General features: G+C 40.0%; 2 protein-coding genes across 2 annotated transcripts; both read right to left on the reverse strand.

The window, feature by feature from the left end:
• Positions 1 to 399: 399 nt before the first annotated feature.
• LOC100376975 (kinetochore protein spc24-like) lies at positions 400 to 10,236 on the reverse strand. Its single transcript, XM_085496979.1, has 4 exons — positions 10,047 to 10,236; positions 4,358 to 4,469; positions 2,404 to 2,480; positions 400 to 804 (listed from the first exon to the last, which is right to left on the reverse strand). Exons 1-4 carry the CDS (start codon positions 10,234 to 10,236, stop codon positions 680 to 682), a joined length of 504 nt encoding a protein of 167 aa, XP_085353105.1. The 3' UTR covers positions 400 to 679.
• Positions 10,237 to 12,000: 1,764 nt separating this feature from the next.
• On the reverse strand, positions 12,001 to 13,224 carry LOC146750467 (uncharacterized). The gene is made up of 2 exons (XM_085496985.1): positions 13,050 to 13,224; positions 12,001 to 12,331 (listed from the first exon to the last, which is right to left on the reverse strand). Exon 2 carries the CDS (start codon positions 12,316 to 12,318, stop codon positions 12,001 to 12,003), a length of 318 nt encoding a protein of 105 aa, XP_085353111.1. The 5' UTR covers positions 12,319 to 12,331; positions 13,050 to 13,224.
• Between the last annotated feature and the right edge of the window lie 356 nt (positions 13,225 to 13,580).

Below are 13,580 nucleotides of genomic sequence, written 5' to 3' on the forward strand. Positions count from 1 at the left end.
TATAATATTGTGCAGGAACTGAGAGAAGTAATCAGAACATTTTAATTTCGTTAAAATAGTCACTTTTCTATAACAAATTGATTACATCAATATTTTGACCACAAAACTCTTAAAAAGTTGTGTTAGAAGATAATCACTGTCAATATTTGCAGAGTTGACTTGTTTTTGAGTTCGAAATGGCCACCAATTTTAAACAAATCGTACAATAAGGCTGCCGGTTGACCAAGTTTGGAAAAATAGTCTATGAACCTCAGAGAATCTAACAGAAGAAATAGAATGCATTAGCCTCTGGACTGTGTTCAGCTGGGTACTAAAGAGTCTTGTATCTCAGATTTTTGTTAGGTAACACAAGAACAAATTACCAAGATAATTATAAAAGATGCTATTACTAAATACTGGTTTGGATATTCATAAATTTTATTAGAGTTTGATTAAACAATTACAATATTGTACATCTCTATCTCTACAGAACAAAAATTGGCAGTGATGTATAATTTAAAGGAAATGTGCGAGACATTCTTTCATGATACCACCTCACTTAGAAGATGCATTTTCTTTAAAAACTCCCTAGCTCACTAAATAAAATACAACATTAAATGTATCAAGACACTAAAGCAGCATGCTCTGAACAAAAATAAGACAAATTTCTTAAAATACATAAAACTTAAAGAGTCCACTCCTAAGGTAAAGTTGGTTCTTGATGAGCAGCTTCTACCAGATCCCACAGGTAATTGGTGATAAAAAATTGTGAATTCTGCTGTTTGTTCAAAGAGAACGGTCGTACATCATGCTTGGTGCTAACAACTGAAAAAATTATGTGAAGGAAAATTGCCATGCAAGCGATTTTGTAGATGACGAGCGTCAACATTAAACCAATAGACGATTGTCTGTTTATTGCAATGCACAAAATGTGTTGATTGAATGTCTCTTTTTTTTTTTTAATAAAATGTTGAAATACCAATCTTTTCAGAGAGAAACATGGTATTGAGATACCCTTACTTCATCAAAATTGACCATCATCAAATGTATATAGCACATTATTAAGCATAAAAAAAACATGTGTTTGTGAAATCCATGCTATGTTTTGATGCCACTATGAAGCTGTGACTTGTTATTGCCCTTCTTTAAATTTGAATTCACAGACAAGCTCTCAAGGACATAAAATGGTCTATTGTGTGTCATCGACATGATTTGAAAAACACATGCATTGTCTCACCCAGACTTTTTTTACAGCTAATTAAACACATGATGCAACAAATCATCAGCTTTTTTTTTTCAAAACTATCAATTGAAAAAAAGACAATAGGATTTTTTTGGAACCATTCAAATACTTACTGGCTTACTGAGGCATGACTTAGCGAGGCATCACTGAACAGCAGTGTATTTATTATGGCCTCCACAATGGTGAAACCTCAATGTACTCAATCCAGCCAAGGTTTACGTCTTGTCCGAGGCAAAATTGTAAAAAGATGCCTTGATGTTTGTTTTTTTGTATTACGAATATTTAATACCACAACAAGATATATGTTTAAATTAACATTTATAGAATAATGCTTTTGAATACATGCATTAAAGGTTGATTTGAATCCACAAAACATCCTTTGAAACAAAAAAGACACATTTCTCAATTCTACCAGATGTGGCGCACTTCACCAGTACTGATGCATGCAATGAGAAGCAAAACCTAATTTTTTGGGAGTCAAAAACAATATTTTTTTTTTTCATAAAGTTCAATACTGTTCATATGCTCCTTTGTGTTTTTTACAGATTGTCAAATTTGCCTTATATGATTAACAAATGTTTCATTTGATTAAAATAAAATACTTTTTGTAGGACAAGAACTTATTTAGTGTTAAACGCCCTCACACCAAAATAAAGCAATCCAGATGTTGTTTTTTATCCTACATTGAAATTTTGTAAGAAACCACATCAGCTTATCAGTTAGTTGAGGTATGCGCTACAGTGAGCAATCTGCTTTGTATGTTGCATTGTAATCGGCACACTCTGCGTTTGGCCACAGTAAAGGTATGAACGTGCTCTGGTTCGAGCAAGAGTGCATGTATGTTAGGCCAAAAAAAAATATGTTTTGTTGCCCTCAGCGACAGACCGAAAAATATGAAATATCGGGTTGCGTTTTTTTTTTCCCATATACCTCGGCTATTTACGATACCCTTAGTTTTCACGAGTTTAAAAAAAAAAATTAAAAAAATTCCGACTGTCCGACTCAATTTTTCAATTATCCAACTTGAGGGCAACATAAGTTGTGTTTTTTGGCCTTACACTTCACCATGCACACTGCCTTAGTGCAGGAGATAGAGCAGCTTTTCTTTGACTACAACAATGTATTACATGTAATACAACCAAATATGCACATGGAAAAGAGGTATGACCAAAAAAGGATACATCCGTTAACTGTATTTGAATCGCAATCGTAGTCCCACTGGATATTTAACATATTCTGGTACAAGTCCACCTTTAATCTGTGGAGACACAAATAGACATCTTACTCCATTACCTGCCGTGACACTGCAAGTGTAACTTCCACCATTGAGGGCGCTATTTCATCAATGTCATCACAATAACGATACAATGTGCATTTGAAACGAAAACGCAATAACGTGTTTTTTAGAGATAGATAGATAGAAACAAGTGTCCAGTTTCCTTGCTGCTACAATACTGAGAGCAACAGCGACTAGAAAGAAGTCAATTTTGTAGGATATATACGAGGCAGAATGTGATATGTAAAGAAAACCTGTCAATAAACAAGCTTCTCTTTGGTGTGACTACCGGTAATACTCTTGTAAGTAACTTTGTATTGACTTTGTTTTTATTGATAAAGTTTGTGAGACCATTGGACTCAGTTTTGAATACATATCTTCATATTTTATCTTCTACAGATATCTTACAATGTACAAGACGTTATTTATTATGGTATGAATGTAAAAGAGATTTTTCATAATCCTTCAAAGGCAACCTAAATACCGGCAAACACAAAATTAACATGTCCAGCAAAAACATAGTATTGTGGAATATCTGCGTAAATAATTTCAGATGGCTGGATTGCTTAAAAGATCAACAATGAAAAAATGTGCGTATATTTTGTGACAATTTCTGTTTCTTCATTGTAAAAGTGTCAAGGAAATCAACAAGGCAACTAATTTAACAATTTTGTTTTCCCAAAAGAGACATGATATTCTTCCTAATATGGCACATAGTTAACTAAAATTGTCATTTGCGAAATATTTCAAGGAATGTGCAAAATGTATAATAATGCATCCTTTCATGAAGAGCACATGTCAACTCAATAATAGTTTGACATCACAAAACACATCGTCCGCCTGCACGGTGTTGCTCCGTTCGAACATTCCTCCCTCCACAACACCGTGCGGTAATTCTATTCATAACCGTGTATGTCACGTGGTTGCGCGATAGAAAGTTTACCGACCAATAGAAAGCTTTGTTATGACTACCAAAAAGCGCTTGGGGCTTTGCATTTGTGATGTCTTCATCTTTGGCTTCATTTCTGTCAATATATGTTGCAGTGACACCATGAGCTTTGAGGTTTAACACCTACTCTTCTATAATACTCAACAGTGGCGACAACACTATTACCACGCTTGATGGTCGCAAGGCTGGTAAAGCATAATAACATAATGATTTACCATTTCCAGTGTGACTAAAAACGAACACATCAGACTCGGAACTAAGTACCCTGAACGGCTTTTGTCCGAATATTGTATTGCCTCGACATCCAAGCCAACACAGGTTCCACTGTGCGAGCATTTTCACCACCTGGCAACCATCATGATGAAAACAAAGGCCAAAAACTCTCAGAAAACGGTACTTTGAGATGGTTGTTGACACCCCCTGAACCGTGTAACAAGATTACCCTGCATATGCAACACATTTAAATTTGGTTGTTTAGGATTTCTTTAAAGTTAAGTTTGTGCTGTTTTTTTCGATTTTAGCTATTTTCAACGGCTTTTCGACCAGCATTCCACAGCAGCTCGCGCAGAGCCCATAGAAATACATGGTAGAGTGGTGCGCGTCTTTAATAGCGTCTTGTGACTTAGCTCCGCCCCGACAATGTTGATAGCTTGGCCAAGCACGTTGATGAAAGAAGCAATATGATTTGCTGTTGGTAAACTGATTCCAAACTGTGAGGGCATTGTCACATACACATATTCCTAATGAAATACTTCAAGGTGATAGTGGAGTGCTTCACCAGAACATTCACCTTGAAAATTCAAGATGCATAAAACACATGTCATATAAAGATGTCATTTGTTTAGTTAACAGGCAAAGATAGATAAAACCAGCACTGTCTCAATAATTCAGTCTGATAGAGTATACGTACCTAGTTTTGACTAAAGAATCTTTAGTCTGTTCAGCTAAATCCTCACTTAATTTCTCATTCTTCTCTTTTTTTTTCTTCTCTTCTTCAATGCGTTTGTCGAGAGATTTACATACTGCTGTTAAGGTTCAAACTCCTACATTTGTATTTGTTTATTCATTCATTCATTCATTCAACTGATATTTTTCTAGTAGAAATGCTTCCATTTTTTGGCATCATAGTTCAAACAGGTAAGCAAATAACACCGAATAAACGGCAAGGTAAAGACTATGTCTAAATATAGTAAATACGTACTGCGTGCGTGACTCGAACCGGCGCTCGCGTACGGCACCTAATCGCCTAGCTTCACGCCACTACACGTCTTCCCCTCGGCCACCGGGCATCCCCAAAAAAGGATGCTTAATAACCGAGCTTATTACGTGCAGAGAACGTGAAACCCGTCCACGCGATACGCGCCACACAGCATGGCCAGAATGCGGCAAAGGCCTTCAGATCTGGCTGTAGTAGGATGGTGAAAGTAATGGCACAGCATTTTAACAGTGAATAAGTACTGAGAAATAATTTTTAAACTCATAGTTGCTGTCGACATAGGAAGTAAAGTAAGCAAATAACACCGAATAAACGGCAAGGTAAAGACTATGTCTAAATATAGTAAATACGTACTGCGTGCGTGACTCGAACCGGCGCTCGCGTACGGCACCTAATCGCCTAGCTTCACGCCACTACACGTCTTCCCCTCGGCCACCGGGCATCCCCAAAAAAGGATGCTTAATAACCGAGCTTATTACGTGCAGAGAACGTGAAACCCGTCCACGCGATACGCGCCACACAGCATGGCCAGAATGCGGCAAAGGCCTTCAGATCTGGCTGTAGTAGGATGGTGAAAGTAATGGCACAGCATTTTAACAGTGAATAAGTACTGAGAAATAATTTTTAAACTCATAGTTGCTGTCGACATAGGAAGTAAAGTAAGCAAATAACACCGAATAAACGGCAAGGTAAAGACTATGTCTAAATATAGTAAATACGTACTGCGTGCGTGACTCGAACCGGCGCTCGCGTACGGCACCTAATCGCCTAGCTTCACGCCACTACACGTCTTCCCCTCGGCCACCGGGCATCCCCAAAAAAGGATGCTTAATAACCGAGCTTATTACGTGCAGAGAACGTGAAGCTAGGCGATTAGGTGCCGTACGCGAGCGCCGGTTCGAGTCACGCACGCAGTACGTATTTACTATATTTAGACATAGTCTTTACCTTGCCGTTTATTCGGTGTTATTTGCTTACTTTACTTCCTATGTCGACAGCAACTATGAGTTTAAAAATTATTTCTCAGTACTTATTCACTGTTAAAATGCTGTGCCATTACTTTCACCATCCTACTACAGCCAGATCTGAAGGCCTTTGCCGCATTCTGGCCATGCTGTGTGGCGCGTATCGCGTGGACGGGTTTCACGTTCTCTGCACGTAATAAGCTCGGTTATTAAGCATCCTTTTTTGGGGATGCCCGGTGGCCGAGGGGAAGACGTGTAGTGGCGTGAAGCTAGGCGATTAGGTGCCGTACGCGAGCGCCGGTTCGAGTCACGCACGCAGTACGTATTTACTATATTTAGACATAGTCTTTACCTTGCCGTTTATTCGGTGTTATTTGCTTACTTTACTTCCTATGTCGACAGCAACTATGAGTTTAAAAATTATTTCTCAGTACTTATTCACTGTTAAAATGCTGTGCCATTACTTTCACCATCCTACTACAGCCAGATCTGAAGGCCTTTGCCGCATTCTGGCCATGCTGTGTGGCGCGTATCGCGTGGACGGGTTTCACGTTCTCTGCACGTAATAAGCTCGGTTATTAAGCATCCTTTTTTGGGGATGCCCGGTGGCCGAGGGGAAGACGTGTAGTGGCGTGAAGCTAGGCGATTAGGTGCCGTACGCGAGCGCCGGTTCGAGTCACGCACGCAGTACGTATTTACTATATTTAGACATAGTCTTTACCTTGCCGTTTATTCGGTGTTATTTGCTTACTTTACTTCCTATGTCGACAGCAACTATGAGTTTAAAAATTATTTCTCAGTACTTATTCACTGTTAAAATGCTGTGCCATTACTTTCACCATCCTACTACAGCCAGATCTGAAGGCCTTTGCCGCATTCTGGCCATGCTGTGTGGCGCGTATCGCGTGGACGGGTTTCACGTTCTCTGCACGTAATAAGCTCGGTTATTAAGCATCCTTTTTTGGGGATGCCCGGTGGCCGAGGGGAAGACGTGTAGTGGCGTGAAGCTAGGCGATTAGGTGCCGTACGCGAGCGCCGGTTCGAGTCACGCACGCAGTACGTATTTACTATATTTAGACATAGTCTTTACCTTGCCGTTTATTCGGTGTTATTTGCTTACTTTACTTCCTATGTCGACAGCAACTATGAGTTTAAAAATTATTTCTCAGTACTTATTCACTGTTAAAATGCTGTGCCATTACTTTCACCATCCTACTACAGCCAGATCTGAAGGCCTTTGCCGCATTCTGGCCATGCTGTGTGGCGCGTATCGCGTGGACGGGTTTCACGTTCTCTGCACGTAATAAGCTCGGTTATTAAGCATCCTTTTTTGGGGATGCCCGGTGGCCGAGGGGAAGACGTGTAGTGGCGTGAAGCTAGGCGATTAGGTGCCGTACGCGAGCGCCGGTTCGAGTCACGCACGCAGTACGTATTTACTATATTTAGACATAGTCTTTACCTTGCCGTTTATTCGGTGTTATTTGCTTACTTTACTTCCTATGTCGACAGCAACTATGAGTTTAAAAATTATTTCTCAGTACTTATTCACTGTTAAAATGCTGTGCCATTACTTTCACCATCCTACTACAGCCAGATCTGAAGGCCTTTGCCGCATTCTGGCCATGCTGTGTGGCGCGTATCGCGTGGACGGGTTTCACGTTCTCTGCACGTAATAAGCTCGGTTATTAAGCATCCTTTTTTGGGGATGCCCGGTGGCCGAGGGGAAGACGTGTAGTGGCGTGAAGCTAGGCGATTAGGTGCCGTACGCGAGCGCCGGTTCGAGTCACGCACGCAGTACGTATTTACTATATTTAGACATAGTCTTTACCTTGCCGTTTATTCGGTGTTATTTGCTTACTTTACTTCCTATGTCGACAGCAACTATGAGTTTAAAAATTATTTCTCAGTACTTATTCACTGTTAAAATGCTGTGCCATTACTTTCACCATCCTACTACAGCCAGATCTGAAGGCCTTTGCCGCATTCTGGCCATGCTGTGTGGCGCGTATCGCGTGGACGGGTTTCACGTTCTCTGCACGTAATAAGCTCGGTTATTAAGCATCCTTTTTTGGGGATGCCCGGTGGCCGAGGGGAAGACGTGTAGTGGCGTGAAGCTAGGCGATTAGGTGCCGTACGCGAGCGCCGGTTCGAGTCACGCACGCAGTACGTATTTACTATATTTAGACATAGTCTTTACCTTGCCGTTTATTCGGTGTTATTTGCTTACTTTACTTCCTATGTCGACAGCAACTATGAGTTTAAAAATTATTTCTCAGTACTTATTCACTGTTAAAATGCTGTGCCATTACTTTCACCATCCTACTACAGCCAGATCTGAAGGCCTTTGCCGCATTCTGGCCATGCTGTGTGGCGCGTATCGCGTGGACGGGTTTCACGTTCTCTGCACGTAATAAGCTCGGTTATTAAGCATCCTTTTTTGGGGATGCCCGGTGGCCGAGGGGAAGACGTGTAGTGGCGTGAAGCTAGGCGATTAGGTGCCGTACGCGAGCGCCGGTTCGAGTCACGCACGCAGTACGTATTTACTATATTTAGACATAGTCTTTACCTTGCCGTTTATTCGGTGTTATTTGCTTACTTTACTTCCTATGTCGACAGCAACTATGAGTTTAAAAATTATTTCTCAGTACTTATTCACTGTTAAAATGCTGTGCCATTACTTTCACCATCCTACTACAGCCAGATCTGAAGGCCTTTGCCGCATTCTGGCCATGCTGTGTGGCGCGTATCGCGTGGACGGGTTTCACGTTCTCTGCACGTAATAAGCTCGGTTATTAAGCATCCTTTTTTGGGGATGCCCGGTGGCCGAGGGGAAGACGTGTAGTGGCGTGAAGCTAGGCGATTAGGTGCCGTACGCGAGCGCCGGTTCGAGTCACGCACGCAGTACGTATTTACTATATTTAGACATAGTCTTTACCTTGCCGTTTATTCGGTGTTATTTGCTTACTTTACTTCCTATGTCGACAGCAACTATGAGTTTAAAAATTATTTCTCAGTACTTATTCACTGTTAAAATGCTGTGCCATTACTTTCACCATCCTACTACAGCCAGATCTGAAGGCCTTTGCCGCATTCTGGCCATGCTGTGTGGCGCGTATCGCGTGGACGGGTTTCACGTTCTCTGCACGTAATAAGCTCGGTTATTAAGCATCCTTTTTTGGGGATGCCCGGTGGCCGAGGGGAAGACGTGTAGTGGCGTGAAGCTAGGCGATTAGGTGCCGTACGCGAGCGCCGGTTCGAGTCACGCACGCAGTACGTATTTACTATATTTAGACATAGTCTTTACCTTGCCGTTTATTCGGTGTTATTTGCTTACTTTACTTCCTATGTCGACAGCAACTATGAGTTTAAAAATTATTTCTCAGTACTTATTCACTGTTAAAATGCTGTGCCATTACTTTCACCATCCTACTACAGCCAGATCTGAAGGCCTTTGCCGCATTCTGGCCATGCTGTGTGGCGCGTATCGCGTGGACGGGTTTCACGTTCTCTGCACGTAATAAGCTCGGTTATTAAGCATCCTTTTTTGGGGATGCCCGGTGGCCGAGGGGAAGACGTGTAGTGGCGTGAAGCTAGGCGATTAGGTGCCGTACGCGAGCGCCGGTTCGAGTCACGCACGCAGTACGTATTTACTATATTTAGACATAGTCTTTACCTTGCCGTTTATTCGGTGTTATTTGCTTACTTTACTTCCTATGTCGACAGCAACTATGAGTTTAAAAATTATTTCTCAGTACTTATTCACTGTTAAAATGCTGTGCCATTACTTTCACCATCCTACTACAGCCAGATCTGAAGGCCTTTGCCGCATTCTGGCCATGCTGTGTGGCGCGTATCGCGTGGACGGGTTTCACGTTCTCTGCACGTAATAAGCTCGGTTATTAAGCATCCTTTTTTGGGGATGCCCGGTGGCCGAGGGGAAGACGTGTAGTGGCGTGAAGCTAGGCGATTAGGTGCCGTACGCGAGCGCCGGTTCGAGTCACGCACGCAGTACGTATTTACTATATTTAGACATAGTCTTTACCTTGCCGTTTATTCGGTGTTATTTGCTTACTTTACTTCCTATGTCGACAGCAACTATGAGTTTAATAGTTCAAACAAGTCATTTTAAATTGAAAAACTGAAGTGAAATACGGTAGTTACATCAAGTCGTGTATAAATGGCACAATTGTGAAATAGACAAATAATAAATTTAGCCAGTCAGTCAGCTGTCTTGAATTCCCTGATGTATTTACCATATCTTGACTATTGACAAAACTGTCAATCAAGTAAGGTAGCCCATACATAGACTTGCTTGCAGTCTGTTGTGATTCCAATGAAAATTCTTGAAAAATAATTATATAAATTGCGTAAAAGAGGGGTGAACACGAAAGTCCTGTAACCGCAAAATCCCAACAAACTTGCAATCAGTGTAAGTGCTCTCACAGTAGCGCTCGCTGCACACATTCTTCTGATAATATTGCACGTTTTTACACGGTTAAAATTATTAGAGTCTGTTGGAGCAGTAAAAGTCAAAATCTTCTTCATTATCTCTATTGATGAATGTGTTCGATCGTACACAAACTCTTGATGAAAAGCATTTTCTACCATGTTTTCTTGCACGATTTGACCTGCAATAACGTCCTTTGACCTGATAGTTCAAGTCTGTTATAAACAAATTTCTCTGGGAATTCCCGAAGGCATTCTTAGTAACACAATGTGAAAGTGAATTGTCAATGTCGAAATACAGGCTGTTGGAACTGAAAATGGCACAATTTTTTTTTAAAACATTTTTACAGCAGACTCAAGATATTTACATACACCTAGCTCCCACACCCGGTAGGTAATTACCAAAGGACTTTGCAACATCCCCAGGCACTTCTAAGATACTCCAATGACCGTTGTAGATGCAATAAAGTTACATACACGCCTACATGACAGTTAATCAATGCGGAATGGAATGCCTTTGATGTTTGGCCATGAGGAACGAGGAGGTAGTTGGACTATTCCATTGCTTTGTAGATACAAATATTATTGCTGTGTAATATAATACGAACATTATTAAACTGGGAATAAATAATAATAAGAAATGATAAATCTAAATTCTTTTGATCTTTTCCTTGTTAAGATGTTGTCAATGGATTTATATATTTTTTCTTGTGTAACATTCAGTCGACGAAGGCCACTATTCCTCTTGGGACGTATCCAACCGATGCGTCAGAAATGCCGCACAATCCCGTGAACAATTGCCCTCGTTAGTGCAACTTCCTCCGTCGACGATCATTCGCAAGAGGCGAATAATCTTTATCTCAGTGTCTTCATCTAAACGCCTTGACATAATAGCAATACCCCAGGTAATTCAAAATCAGAAACTGCATTCAAAACTAAACTGTTCTCACGTGGATAATTGGGATAATTTCATTATATGTTAGGGGCGTTTTTAAATATTTGTATCAACTAGGTTTATTATTTTTGCGAAATGTTCAAAATAGAATTTATTAAATGAACCAGCATATGTATGCATGAAATAATAAAGTGTTCAATATCAAAAATGAGTAAAACATGATTGTTTGATGAATGTTTGACAGGACGCTTACACGTTGTAATAGTTGAACCCATCTGAAACCCTCAGGCCTGGTCCGTTGTTTTGATTAACTGTCACGTAGGCGTGTATGTAACTTTATTGCATCTACAATGGTCATTGGAGCATCTAGGAAAGTGTCTGGGGATGTTGCAAAGTCCTATTAATTACCTACCGGGTGCGGAGTTAGGTGTATGTACATATCTTGCGCTCGCTGTAAAAGGTAAACCAAATATGGAATGAAGTATTTACCGCCTTTCACATTTGTTAATAGGTTGTTGTCAAAGCATTCATGCACGGTTATTGTGGTCTACGCATAACATATTTAAGGCGGTCAATATCCATGCTGTATTATATAAATACAATTACCGGTATTCGGAAAAGTCAAACAATGATTAATTAAAGACCAGGTTTTATGAATAGACAATCAAAATTTAGGATATTTTGTTGGGGGATGGGTGCTTAGCCAATTGTAAACCCCAAACTAGAAATGTCCCAAAAGTGGGGGCGAGTGCTTAGTCAAGCTTGGGCACTAAGCCAGTCAAGTACAGTATATGACACAGAATGATATTTTAGATACGCATAATCTTTATCCCACATGAACCAATGTTAAATGGCTCAAACATCATGGTTTTTAAAAACACACACAGACACACACGCACATATGGTAACCCCTAAAGATTCCATTATGTGTTTTGCACACAACAGTAAAAAGCCACTGGGTAAATGTCATACCTGTGTTTTTACACAAACAATTATTTAGTCAGTACATGCACAAACTCAAGTCTCCAACTTTAAAAAGGATATTCACTCTCTTTCAACTGGTCTTTCGAATGTGCTTGTATTTTTTGGTATTCTCCGTTAGCAATCAGTTCCTGATTCTGTATTTCTTCCAAACTATTGTCATTTGCTATTAACTTGGCTCGTTCCTCGTTCAGCTTGGTGTAACGCATAATATCATCCTTCATTTGCTGCTGCTGACTGCATTGTAGTTGATGCAATTCTCTATACTGCTGGCCGAGATGCTTGATAGCATCAGCTTCTTGATTTAACCGTAGGTGTTCTGTCAGTTCTTTTACGAACACCATTCCTTCTTCAGCATAGTCAGTCATATTGCTTATTGAACTGCAATAAATACATTCATGAGAACATTTTTGTATATACAAGAAATATTGTCACAGACATTGTGTGAGGTAACGTTAGTGGAGTAAAATGGTGCACATGACACTAAAACTGGGGGAAAACAGTGTTTTAGTTGTACATCTAGTTGGAAAAGAAACACCAAACACTGATTTCAGTAAAAACAATATCCTAAAATATGTTTTTCTAGCTTTCTGGTGAATATATCAATAATTCTGGCATGAAGGAATTCAAATTACTAGTATCAATGCCATAGAACACAAAGGACCTAGCTAGTTTATAAAGTTAATCATTTATTGTATAAATGTCTTGACAGTTTTTAGAATTGTATGCTACTGTATTAAACACAAATCACTCATGTTCAATCTAACTGAACATTTCATTCCTATTTAGGGTTATTAAACTAATTAAAATAACCACACTATTTTGAAACCTTTGAAAGTTGTGAACAAAATGACAAAAAAAAGAACATGGTTTTTAGCAAATGATAGTAAAACGGAGTACAGTGAAACCAAGCAAACTAGAAAACTGCAGCTGGGGACTATAAACTACAGGTAGGTAGGTGGTGGCAGAAGATAGATGTGACCGAATTTCCTTAAAGAATAAGGGAAATATGAATAAAATTAGCCCTGTGTGCATGTCTGTTGTTCCGGCTGCTACACAGGGCTAGAATAAAATATGTGCAAAGAACCAAATTTCTCACCACTCCCTCTGATAAACGGGTACCCCCTTTATTGTTGTGATGTCGATCTCGAGAGAATTTTTCAATATCTTCCTTCCACTGTATTGAAGTATGTAATCAACGAAAAGAATACAATCGGTATCGCAACAAACTGAAGACCACTCAGGCTGGCATTCTCTGATTTATGATTTAGTAAATATGGACGAAAGTGTTTTGACTCCAGTGAGGAGTCATCGATGACACCTTTCGCATTATGATCAGTTCCAGTGTAAAATAAATCACGTGTAGGATACTATAAGTCCTTAAACGAGATGAAAATGCGACGATACATACCGTAAATAGACAGAGTATTTTCGATTTGTTCAAAATTAGCGCCGTTGCCGTAAACTTTCGTAACGACAATTTGTATTGGTTAGATGGTATATTTGCATAAAACGGTATCCAATCATTTCACCCGTTGTAAAAGTCAGCTGTTTACGACAATGTTTACAGTCAGAGTCATGTGAGGGCGCAACACATAATAAGGCGTAACAAATGTAATGCATGCATATA

This window comes from Saccoglossus kowalevskii, chromosome 1 (assembly GCF_978046115.1).
Source record: "Saccoglossus kowalevskii chromosome 1, keSacKowa6.1, whole genome shotgun sequence".
Lineage (NCBI taxonomy): Eukaryota > Metazoa > Hemichordata > Enteropneusta > Harrimaniidae > Saccoglossus > Saccoglossus kowalevskii.

What these genes read in the sequence shown, in the direction of transcription:
- LOC100376975 (XM_085496979.1), bottom strand. Translation starts at nt 10,236, where the DNA reads ATGGTAGAAAATGCTTTTCATCAAGAGTTTGTGTACGATCGAACACAT. An exon ending in GATTCTTTAGTCAAAACTAG is followed by an intron (nt 2,481 to 4,357) that starts GTACGTATACTC and finishes GTGTCTCCACAG; the next exon opens with ATTAAAGGTGGACTTGTACC. An exon ending in TTCAAATACAGTTAACGGAT is followed by an intron (nt 805 to 2,403) that starts GTATCCTTTTTT and finishes TAATTTTTTCAG; the next exon opens with TTGTTAGCACCAAGCATGAT.
- LOC146750467 (XM_085496985.1), bottom strand. Translation starts at nt 12,318, where the DNA reads ATGACTGACTATGCTGAAGAAGGAATGGTGTTCGTAAAAGAACTGACA.